The 13,093-nt window shown below is 35.8% G+C and overlaps 1 protein-coding gene across 9 annotated transcripts in view; it reads left to right on the forward strand.

The window, feature by feature from the left end:
- ANKS1B (ankyrin repeat and sterile alpha motif domain containing 1B) overlaps window positions 1-13,093 on the forward strand; it is a 755,486-nt gene that overhangs the window by 199,486 nt on the left and 542,907 nt on the right. For all 9 annotated transcript variants that reach the window (XM_004675770.2, XM_012720251.1, XM_012720253.1 and 6 more), the window contains exon 10: window positions 10,791-10,956. In XM_004675770.2, coding sequence (XP_004675827.1) covers window positions 10,791-10,956 — 166 coding nt within the window. The remainder of the gene's footprint in view (window positions 1-10,790; window positions 10,957-13,093) is intronic.

Here is a 13,093-nt window from a genome sequence, read left to right on the forward strand (position 1 = left end):
GTACTTTCCAGGACTCCCAGTGGATGCCATAAGGCTTGATAGTACCCAACCTGAAATACACTGTATTTTTCTTACATACCCATAAGTGTAATTTAGAAGGTAGGCACAGTAAGGTTAAAATAATAGCTAATAAACTAGAACTAACAATATATGATAATTAACACTATACTATCAACACAATGCTATTGTTTATACACGAACACACACACACACTACACACACACAAATAGCAATATGCTACTTGTAAAAGTTACCCCATCTTTCTCTCTAAATACTGTGTCGTATGTCATATTTCTGACCCCAGTTAGCCACGGACCCTGAAAATGCAGAAAGATGTTATCAGCCCAGATTTGCCTGGCCTTTGGCATTTTACTCTCAGGTTTACTAACAAGAGGACTAAGGCATCACACTGGGCACATCAGTCACCCAAGGACATCTCACAGTGACCAGGCCTGTTTTAACAATGACCATCAATGTCCACATTAAACATTTTCCATTTCAATTCAATATCCACCCAGCATTTTGTTCTTGATGATGTCCTTTGTCCCCAAAGTTTAAGTGAACTCTCAATTATTTTCTAATAGACTTACATAGTTTATCTCCTGACTTCCTGTGCCTAATTGTAAAGTCTATTTATGCTTGAAAATTCAATTTTTTAGTCCATTTATTTGTTCAGTATTTATCCATTTTACTAATAATTTGTTTTTTGCCTCTCATAAAAAATGAAGCATGGACTCTTCAGTTGCAAAGAAGTCTGTTCTATAAATAATTGTGGTTTCTTTCTTTTCCTTTTCTTCTCTCTCTTGACTATAATTACATTGCTTAGACAATGCACTCCTCAGTCTTTTATCCTCAAGGTTGTTCCCCATAATGTAGTTTACTCTTTGTCATCTTGCTATTGGTGAACTATTTTCTCTTTATTTTGACTTCTTATATAGATGATCTAGGTCTTTTATTGAAAAATCATACTGAGCAGATCCATATTACATTTTGCTTGGAATTTGGTATGTTTTTAGTTGGTGTGCTTTATTAAGAAGATTATTTTGTGATTTCACTATCTTTCAATTTCACTGGAGGTATACAAATTTCTAGACAATAGTACTAGAAATAAAAATCAAAGCTTATATATGACATAGTATCAACATCTTTCCTCAGGTAATAAAGCCATGGAATTGTTTTTTATGAAAATAATGTGAATATATAATTTTTTAAAAAATCAAGCAAAGTAAAAGAGAATATGGTATTGTGCCCTAAAATTGATTGTCAGTTTTTTAATTGTTCCTTCCAGAAATATCCCATGCTTATATTCCATGTGTGGATCTTTTTTTTTTTTTTTTTTGCAGAGAAACATACATACACATATTGGTCTTCCCTTTCTTTTAGCTCAACATATCAGTACTTACGTGTTTTTCTCATTTTTTGAATAAAAATTAGTAATAATGGCTACATTTATCAAACATTTAGGCTCTTAGACACTACCTTAAACACTATTTAAAGTTCATTTAATTTTATTTCATTCATTGTATCATTTTATTCAAAACTACCAACAAATCTTTGAGGTAGATGCTACTAGTATTCTAATCTTGAGGATAAGGAAATTGAGACTTTGTCAAGGCAACTTTGTTAAAAATAGCAGAAATACTTAGCTACAATATTTTTCCAATATATTTTTACCAAATATTTGCATTATTATGACTTGGAATATTTATAAAACATAGATCTTTAGTTTTGCGATCAGAGATTATGACTCAATAAATGTCTGAAGACTATTCACAAATCTGAAATACTAGTAAATGCTCCAAGTGGGTTTTAGGTAGCGTAAAATTTGTGGACCAAGTGCAGTGTATTACATTGCTTCTTTGTATTTAATAAGTAAATATAAAATTTTCAGCCCTTTAATACTATAAATAGTGCCTCAGTATAGCTCCTTATATGTATATTGTATTTACATTTATAAGTTTAATTATAAGAGAGATTTCTAGAAATAGAAGTCTTGAATAAGACAGTAGATAGATTTAAAATTTTGATATACATTTGGGGAAGTTTATCAAGAACATAGATAATCCTTTTTTCCCTTGTTACTCCTCCAGTTAATTAGTTATTTTCCAAAGATTAGTTTTAGTGCCTGAAAGAGATTAGTCAATTTTTTTTTTCAATCCTTTCCCTTTTTATTTATTATCCTGGTTGGGTTTGCTAGTGGGATAGAAATAGAGTAGCATAAAATATCACACACTGTATGACTTCAGCACACAGTCATCATCTCACAGTTCTAAGCTAGTTGTTCAACATCAAGGCGTCCATGGGAGTGGTTCCTTGTAAGGGCTGTGAGAGAATCTATTCCATGCTTTCCCCCAGCTTTCTCATACTTTGCTGGCAGTCTGGGGGCTTCCTGGCTTCCTGCTGCATGGCTCCAGTCTTCATGTGGTGTTCTCCCCCTCCCATGTCCACATCACCTCCAGATGGCCCCTCATTAGGAGGACACCAATGACTGCTACAGGGGCTCCTCCTAGTGATTTCATCTTAACTGGTTGTATCTCGTTTCCAAATAAGATCGTAAGAGTATCACACATGAACTTTGGAAAGCTGCATCTCTTCCCATCATGTCCAAGGTACTCACACTCGTTCCTCGACATTTTACCAGTGACATTTCTGCTGTGGTTTCAAATGTTTACTTGGTGTCCGCAGCTTTGAAGTGGTCCACCAAGCGGCCTGTCAGATGGTAATTGTTAACTCTTTCCAAAGGGGGACACTATCCCGGCAGCCATTTATAAACTCAGGTGTTCACTGTTGGTGTGATCTTATTATAACTCTTCTCATTCATTATACTAAGAGGTAGCTGTCCCTCTCCGTCCTCCCTCCCCTGCATTTTATTATTTAATGGAGGCTTTGAAAGCAAAGTATAGCAAGTATACAGAATTTATTTTAGAAAGCAAGAGTGATAATTATGCACTGCATATAATAGTGCCTGCAGTACCAGCTCTAGGGACAGTAACTGGAGTTTATCAATCCCATCTGTTCTCAGGTGAAGGAAAAATCTTAAGGTGGCAAAAGTCCAGAATTTGATGCTATCTAAAGATCTGCTTTCTAGAGTTCTTCTGTAACAATTGACAAATTAACCTACAAGAGGTTTAGACCCATTCAAACAGCATATCATATCCACTTCTTCCCACCCCTCACTAATGCTGTATATTAGCTACAGTAACATGATCAAGAATAATATATCATCTTATTTCAGTTTATATAAATGTAATTACAAATAAGGTCAAACATCTTTTTTTTTTTAGATTTATTTATTTATGCATATATAACTGGGCTACAGGCCAAAGATGTGGAGGGTAAGAAGATTCACCAGAGACAGAGTGGGGATCAGAACAGGCAGATGTACTGAAGTACACTACTGAGGGGAGCAGTGGGCGGGTCAGGAGAAGTCTGCCATGCCATGTGTGTCACCTCCCTGGCCGGGGGTCGAACTCATGCTGCAGTGGCTGCGGTGGCTTCACAGTGCTGTGCTTTCACCCATTGCTCCATCAGGGAGGGCATAAACATCTTTTCATTAGAAATTTGTATTTGTTGCAACCTACTCCTATTGTTGGCCCACTTTTCCTTTTAGCTAATGAGCCCTTTTATCCCAATTTGTAATTCTCTTTATGTAATTAAGATATTTTGTCATTACGTGAAAGAATTTTTTCAAGTATGTTATCTGTCTCTTAATTTTGTTGGTATTTTAATGGATTTATAGAAATTGAATATTTGTGAATACTTAAGCCCATCGGTCTTTTCCTCAACCACTCTGGCAATGTGCCTGGCTGTAGCTCCTGGTCAGAGGTCATTCCTATTTTAAGGTTACGATTACAAAGGTTATCTTGACCTTTCCATTACTTTTCTCTTTTCAAAACTGGCTATTGTCACACATGTATTACTTCCGAATGATCTTTAGGATGACTTGTCAAGATTCAAGATGGAGTAGGAGGAAAACTCTATTATTACGATACTACCTTAGTAACTTTAAGACTATTGGAAAGTTAAAGAATCACTGTTCTAAAATATTGAGTCACAACAACTCCAAATTGGAGTCCAGTTTTAGTGTTCCTCTGTGAGCTCTTAATAGCCTCTGGTGCCTCTCCAGGTGATGGCTTCTACTGCCGTGATGGCATTAGTTCCTTATTGTTGCAATAACAAATCATCACAAACTCAGTGACTTAAGAAATACAAATTTGTTCTTTTACAGCTCTTGGATTCCAAATTGGGTCCCCGTGGGCTAAGATCAAGGTATTGGTATGCCCACCTTACTTTCTAAAGACCAGGAGGGAATCTTTTTTCTTGCCTTTTCTAGCTACTATAAACTTCACTCATTCCTTGGCTCATGGCTGCCTCCCACCTCCAAAGCCAGCTGTGATGTCAGGTGACTCACCTGCATCATTCTGACACTGATGTCCTTCCCGCTTTTACTTAGAATTCTTGCACTTGCATGGGGCTGCCTAGATCATCTACTGTGATCTTCCCATCTCATGAATCTTATCTTTATCACATCTGCAAAATCTCTTTTGCCACATAGCATGGTATATTTACGGATTCTAGGGAGGAGAGTGGGAACATCTTCGAAAAGTCCTTGTTCTGCTACTACACCGCTTCTTTTTTCAGGGTTTTTCTGCATTCTTTCCTTCCATCAGTGTCTCTTATTATTTTCTTATTGTTTCATATTTCTGTTGTAGTCTTCCTCTTTTGGATGTCACTGTAAATCTTTCAGGGGTACTTTTCTTGATATTTCAGAACATGTCTGAATAGCAGGCCACTTTCAAAAGCTTTCACCTACTTTGAGTCATTTGGAATTGTGAGTCATCTTTAACTTAGATGAGCCATAAATCCACTCCTACTATGAGAAATAGAATTTAAGAAGTAATGCAAGTATGTAGGTAGCTTGTGTCATATTTCTGTTCCCACTGTCTTATGTACCTAACATCTTAAAATTCCTCTAAGTCAAACCACTGACTTGTTCTCAGGAGAATTGTATTTTGTTGATCAAACTCAGCTTGAAGACATCCGGTGGCAGAGAATCTGATACTTGCTAAGCATATCCCCCAAACCACTAATTGTTAGAAACCTTATCTTGAGCTCAAATATGTTTTCTTATTATCATCTATGCATCTGTACTATTTTTAGTTCTTTACACATAGAAAACAATTTTAATTACTCTTCTACTTTTCTAGTAGTTGTGATACATGTTTCTCCTCTACCCTTTCCTCTTTGATATTTTCTCAAATAATATGGGTTTGATATTCAACATCTTTCTTACTCTTACCTGTTGAAAACAGTCAATTTGATTTTTGCACCCCCTCAAGTATGGACGCCAGTGCCAGACTAAGTACACTAAGTGTGGTCTCCTGCAGTTTTAGTGAAGTTGCCACAGCTTCCCCCATGGGGTCAAGAGGCAAGGTCATGGAAATGCCCTGTCAAATTCGTTCAGAAAAAAAACCTGTACATCATCTTACTTCTGATTAAAAAAAAAAAAATCACTGAGTCTTATGAGAAATGACTGTGCCCATACCTTTGTCTACTGATTGCTGCTAAGTTTATCCAGAAGTCAAAGGCCAAATCCTTCTGCATTTTTTTATGGATAAAATCAGGGATGGACATACAAAGGATGGCCAAAAGGAGAGTTAGCCTGTTTTATAAGATTACTAAACTGGATCGTTCCCAATTCTAATTAGCACATAGAAGGGGGGCCTCATACTTTCTTTAGTCTAAATCTAATACTTTAATTAAATCAGCCAATGTCACATTAGGTTTTTAACTGGTATGTTATACTCTCACTCATACCATCAGCTGTAAGCTTTACTTCTTTTTTCATGGTATGGCAAATCTCTATACTCCCATGCTGAATTTTAAAACTTTCTTCTGTTCTGAACCATAGAACTTCATACTTAATCACAATAAACTTTGAATTATCAGAATTATCCTGCCCCTTGGTGATTTTAAACTTTCCTAGGAACACAATGCAAACAACATGTGATGGTATAGTACACAGACATTTTTATTGCCAGTGTTTGTAGTTCTTAGGGTAGAGATATAACATTCTATTTATTTAGTGTGCTTAGTACTGTATCTTTTTGGAAAAGTGCTATTTGGCCCGCACATTTTTCAACTGATTATAGGGATAACCAAACAGATAGAATAAGCCCAAGAATCAAAACTAGACATTCCCTAACTGCTGAAGTTATGTAGAACAGGGTCATAGGGACCTGTTTAGGATTCAGGGACGGGAACTAGTCCCTCAATAGAGAGCTAAAAAGAAAACATTGTCCTAGGCAAAGTGCTATTATAAAAATTCAGGCACAGAAACAAGCATGTGATTGGGGAACCAGGCAACAGGATAAAGATGAAGATGAAATAACAAAAACAAAGCAAGCAAAAGCATCAGCAACAGCAAAAACCTAAACAAATTGGAGCCTCGTTTTTGCTAGAAGTAGTTATAATGTAGCCTTGAAAGTGAGTCACAAAACTTTTGACCATAGTTCTTTTTAATATTTCTGGTTTATTATCAGAATTGTTTCTCAAGAATATGTTGAGAATTAACCTGTTCATACTGTGAGGCATCTTACAGTAAGGAAGAGAGATTGCAAAGACTAGGAAGTTGGAGAGATAAGATACTACTTATTAACATGCTGTTTCTTCTTTTCCTTAGTTCTGGCAACAAAAATCTTTTTGTAGTCCATTTATTTATGACATAATAACTTGAATACTAGATTTGCTGTCATAAGACCTCAGTTGGAGCCCAGAAACTTCCATTTATTAGATTCTTTGTGTTGTGTGTATGTGTATGTGTGTGTGTGTGTGTAGAAGAACTGGAGTATGGGCCAGAGGTGCAAGGGGGTGAGAGGATTCATGAGAGACATAAAATAGGAGCAGAACAGAGGATCTACTGAAATACACCCTGAGGGGAGCATCAGGCAAAACAAGAGTGGTCTGCTGTACCATGTGGGTCACCTCCATGGCCAGGGATCAAACTCAGTGGTCATAGCGCTGAAACTTAACCCCTAAGTCACCAGGAGGCCCAACCAGATTCTTAAAATTAGGCAAGTCACATAAATTTTAGTCTTAGTTTCTGAATGCAGATAATATTAACACTGCTAAACGGGAATGCTATGAGAAATCACCTGACTAAGTGGAAGGCAATTGACACTGTTGTCTCTAAAACACTTCAGAAGTGTAAGTTGCTATTCTTCCTATAGTGATTTGAACTGTGACAGTTTTTGAAGGACTTTGTTTCAGATTTCATTCATTTAACAGGTGTTTATTCATTTCATACTGTGTGAAAAAGGTGTTCATGGTCTTTGTCTCTATGGCTGTTTAATTCTAGTGGAGGATACAAATCGTCAAATTCCACTGATATATTGTATTCATTTTTAGCCTATGTTTTTGGTACTAGACAAGCATGCCTTTAGAATTTTCTTTTTATTGAGGCAACATTGGTTTACAACACTGTATGATTTAGAGTTATAGGATCAAGCCCTTCAGATATAAGTAATCACACCACCCCCACCCTACCTACGTTACAGGTTAATGGGATTATGTTTACCCTTTTGTTATTCTTCCAGATCTCATCTTAATGAGTTTACTATCAGGATCATTAAGGAATATAACAAAATAATTTCACGTGGAAATTCCAAGGTATTATGGGAGACCTTGTTGAATGTTTAAAAACAATCACCTTGCACTATGAATAGAACATTTTAGAATTGTTTTGTCAAATACGTTATGATGAAAGGAAGTGGTGTTATGTTGATGTGACTTTCTCTTACTAACTTCATGCTAATGTTTGAATGAGGAGCAGGCCTCAGAGAGACTAGTCTGGAAGTTGATTTGGCAGTTCAAATGAGCTACAGTAGCAACTAAACTAGGATGGTAACAGGGTGGAGAAAAATAAATGTTTGAGGTTTAACTCCATGGAGAAGTATAGAACTTGGGGATTGTCTAGGTATGATCTTGAAGAATGAGAATTGAAAAATAGCCCCCAAGTTGCTTGAGCGATTGGTATCTGGAAGTACTATTACTGACAAAGGACAAGGAATGATTTGAGGAAAAATTAACAATTTTTAAAGATTTTTTGGAAAAATAAGCATGAAGATAATCACAAATATTCTGACAAAGATGAATATGAGGGAATGTGTGTAGTTATATATGTATGTGTATACATGTAGTGGCATGTATATGTGTAGTTATAGGTATTCATACACATGCATGTGTGTATGTATGTGTGTGTGTGTGTGTGTGTGTATGTGTATGTATTTTTAATAACAAATTGAAAGTTCAGGACAGGATTTGCCCTGGTGGGAATGGAAAGGGGCACAGGTGGGAGGAAGTAGGTTTCTGTGGCTGTGTTGTTTCTTACACTGAGTACTAGAGCCCATGGATTAATTCAATAGTTTACATTTCGCGAATCCTCTTTTAAAGGTTATTTGTCAGGTGCTCTGTTGGATGCCCCTCTTTTTCAAATACATGAAACTTTCTGTTTCAAAGCCCAGTATTGCTCTGTTTAACTTCTCCATCTTGGGCACTTCCTTTCTGTAAGGAGGCCGTGAACGAAGGTTTCTCTTCTGTGAGAAGAGATGACGCTCACTCCAGAGGATGTGCTCCATTGTTGGTTAAAATACTTTTTCTTTCCTTCATACATACCTACATATCCACACACATCGACAGGGGAAAACAGTATAAGAAGATATGTCCAAAACTAACTATTTGTTATGGGAGAATGCTGGGTTTCATGTAATTTTTTTCTTCTTTACTTTCTAACATTTCTCTAGTAAATGTCTATTATTATCTTTTTATGGGAAAACAGTATCACACTGTGTGATTAAATTTCAGTATTTTTCAAGACCTTTAAAATACTCATAATTCTCCACAAACATAGTAAAGTTCCAACTTAATCAACTCTGTGGAGAATGGACTGTTCTGATTAATTTAATGTGGTAATAAACTAGGATTAAAGCTAGAGACTGTTTACAAGTCTTGTTATAATCTTGATATCTTTCATTTTTAATCTACAAAATAGAAAACAATAATAGTAACAGAACTGACAACTGAAGTAATTTACATCTAAAAAGGACACCATCATTTCTCTAACTGGTAGTTAGCATTTTTTGAAAAGACATTTGTAGGATACTTACTATATGGCAGAACTTGTACTGGTTTGTGGGGTTGAGTGGTGAACAAGACAGATCTCAGCTTTCAGGAAATTTACAGTTTTCTGGTACAAGCCCTACAATGTGGATTATACATAATTTTTATCAGTAGATCCATCAAAAGATTTCCGATAATAAGGATTTCCTTCTGTTGCTTTCTAGTGCTATATCTAAAGCTACTATATTATATTAGTGTATTTTCATTTTAAAAAATAAACAAAATAATTAATTCATAGGAAATTATTTTTGCATTGATGCAAACTTACTCACTTTGACTTAGAAGCACTGGCCTTTGCTCTGCCTTTAAGAACTTTAGAATAAATCTACCACTGCATTTTCTGGGATAACTCTTGAGGGATAGCCTTTCAGATATGTTGAGAACACTATTATGTTACTGTACGGCTTCTCTGAGATAGGCAATTGCTGTTCCTTTAATCATTTTTTCTGTGACATGGTTTTTAAATCATATACCATCCTGATTACTTTCCTCTGGATGCTTCCTATTTTGTCACCCTTTGTTGTTAAAAATAAATTACTCCCAATTTCCTGCTTTCAATAGAGTTGAGTGAACATAATTGACTCTTTGATGTGCGAGGGTTTGGCATGGTCTGAAAGCAATTACACTGACCTTGAGAACTTATTCTACTGTACTGTAAATATCATTGTAGCAAAATAGAAACTTGTACTAAATCTTTACCAACCCTTGGATTTATCTCAGAGGATTTTGAAAAGAAGTTTATATTTTTCTTATGTCTTTTCCTTTTGATAGTGAAGATTACTTCATGGCATAGCAAAAAGTATCAAGAAACAAAATATGATTAATTATGAAATTCATCATGCAAATAATCTATTTTCTTCTCATAAACTGTGAACTTCCTGACATCAAGGTTATGTCTTAGTAGTTTCTAACCCTCCACATATATGTGTGTGCATAGCAGATGTCCAATAATGTCTTGTGTTAGAAGTCAAGAGCTTGAGAAATGAAATGAATTCCATTTCTTAGAATATGTTGAAGAATCAGCAATATAGAACCAAACCAGAATTTTTCTTAACCTGAAAAAAGTAACCTAGAGTGTTAACATTGTTCAAGAAGAAAAATATTAGCTTTGAACCCACATTTATCTCTGAGTGACAGGAAATCCAATTAGTGATATTTCAAACAATAAAAGTATGGCGCTTTTTTTTTTTTCTAGAAGTCACCCAGCAAATTTCACTCTGTTTATAACTGGTCCAAATTGAGTCATATGGTTGTCTCCAGGAATCAGGCAAAGGAGAAGAGCCTTGGAAATACTGGTGATTAGCTAAGAAGTTCATTCCACAACTACAAAGTAGAAGAGATTAAAAAAAAAAAAAGACATCATGACAAGAGTAATGACAAGTTCATGATGAGCTTTTCTAGTTCACTGTATAAACAGGGGGGCTAAACTATAAGGACCTTTCAAAAAGGTCACTAATAATGTGAAGGTTACGTGATTGCATAACTTCATCAGATGAATCAGCTTAATCACTTTCTGAAGAACTGATGAACCTGATTAACTTTTCTAGTTTTGTAAATTAAACAGGCTGTGTCTTTATCACAAAGTTATTTTTATTTTTTCTCCTTCCTTTCAGGAGTCCTATCCAAAGAAGAGGAATTACACTATGGAAATTGTACCATCTGCTTCCCTGGATACATTTCCTTCAGAAAATGAGAACTTTCTATGTGATCTCACGGACACAGCAGTTACAAAGAAACCATGCTCCTTAGAAATTGCAAGGGCCCCTTCACCAAGAGCTGGTAATATTTTTGCTCACAATTCAATAAATTAGATTGGCATAATTATATATGTGAAGGTATATTATCATTTTTTTTGCTTTCCCATTATATTTATTTATTTGTTTAAAGATTTATTTAGTTATGAATACAGAACTGGGGTACAAGCCAGAGGTTCAGGAGTGGTGAGAAGATTCACCGGAGATAAGCAGGAGCAGAAAAGACAGATTACCGAAGTACACTGCTGAGGGGAGCAGCGGGGTCGGGAGAGGTCTGCTGCACCATGTGGGTCAGCTTCTTGGCTCGGGATTGAACTTGCAGTGAAGCAGCTACTGCAAGCTTCATGGTGCTGCACATTAACCCATTGCCCTCCCATGATATTTTAAAAAATGAAAGTGCCTTGATATAATAATCGATTTTGGGTGGTTTTTTATTTTTACATTTTGAAATGTGTCTAGGTATGTTGGGAGATACTTGATGTGGAGACTCTTAATTTCCTAGCGAGAACCCTCATGGGGGTGTTACTGCCTTGGTAAAGTCATTTGGAAATCTTTTAATGGGTGAAAAAGTTCCTAGGTCATTCATAAAGCCTTGGGTCCTTCAGAACTTCATAGTAGATTTGTTGCCAAGAGTTGTGCCTTTTAATGTACTTTCTGCATCTTGTTTCCAGGGTATCCAAGCAACTTTGTATATTATCTATCATTCATGGTATTTTCAGATAATTTATTTGTGAAAAAGCAAGGAAACATTACACATGTTAGAAAGCTGGAAGTGTCATATTTTAAGATTAATATATTTAGGGGGGATGGATGGGCTTTGCTTGACTATGAATCTTGACAACCTCCACATTTGCTTTTGGCTATTTCCCCACTACCTCTGAGAAAGCAGGCAGAGGGGTGACATGAGAGCCCATGAAAGAGTTTTCAAGTGGGTGGTCAGCATCAGCACCGCTGAGAAATTGAAGCAAGTTCTGAAGAGAGGCTTTTTTGATTTGACAATCTAATTACTGCTTATTTTTGAAAAGCAAATTTTAGAAGTGAGGCAATAAAATCAGATTTCTAGAAGTTAACAAAGAAAATGTCAGAAATGGGAAGAAAATGGGGGTGAAGAGTAAGGTTACCCTTTCCTGAAGCTGTAAAGCAGAGATAGGATGGTAACACTGTAAATGGCAGTCTTTTAGTTATTGTTAGTTATCAAGTGTTTATGTGGCTATATAATTTAGGGGGTACATTTTCACACCTCCATATGTGCACATGCTTCACTCACCCTCCACCAAAATTTCAGCACTGATGTCCTGTCCCTCTCTCCCCTCCTTCCCCTTCTTTCTGCCCCTCAACCTGGTGATAATCGGTATATTTTTTCACTGAGTCCAAGAATTATTTTTACTATGCTTTGTCAGCATGGATTCTTTGGTAATTTATACCCCACAGATGAAGGAAGCCATCTAGTTAACTGTCTTCATTTTCTGACTTATTTCACTGAGCATAATATTATTTTAGAACAGAAAGGCTAGGTCAGATTTAGAAGTTGAAGGAACTTGAGTCACTCTACTTCCACCTGGTAGAAGATCACCACCTGGTGGAGATCAAAAGATGGGAGGAATTGAATGAAGAAAGAACAGAATGGGTAGAAGTTTAGGCTGAGCTAGTCTAAGAAAATACAGACATTGGCTCCCACAAGGGAAAGTGTAGAGCATGATTATGATTAAAGCAATTCTGAAATATATAGTTCCAATTGGATTCAATTCCTGGGTTAAATTTAAAAGTAACTGACTGAAAGAAGGTCTAGATCCTGAGAAGGTACAAATTAAAATTCAGAAATGCCATTTTAGATAATTACTAGGGATTTATAGGAACCAGCAAATGGATTTTTGAGCAGCATTGATGATGAGTTGTATGAATCAGAAACTCGCAGAAGGAAGATGTTTATGAGGAAGTAACAGTATAGTAATGAAAAAGTTAAAATTTATTGAGTATTCGCTATGTGCCAAACACTGTTCCTAATTTTTTCATGTATATTATTTCATATCATTTTTACAAAACTTATGGCAATCATATACTTATTCTCATTTTGCATGCATAGTTTATTTTATTCTCATTTTGACTAGCATAGTTTAATTTAGAATAGCAAGACTATTTAGAATTGTTAGTTTATTTAGAAC

This window comes from Condylura cristata, unplaced genomic scaffold, assembly GCF_000260355.1.
Source record: "Condylura cristata isolate star-nosed mole 26May11 unplaced genomic scaffold, ConCri1.0 scaffold00004, whole genome shotgun sequence".
NCBI classification, from domain to species: Eukaryota; Metazoa; Chordata; class Mammalia; order Eulipotyphla; family Talpidae; genus Condylura; species Condylura cristata.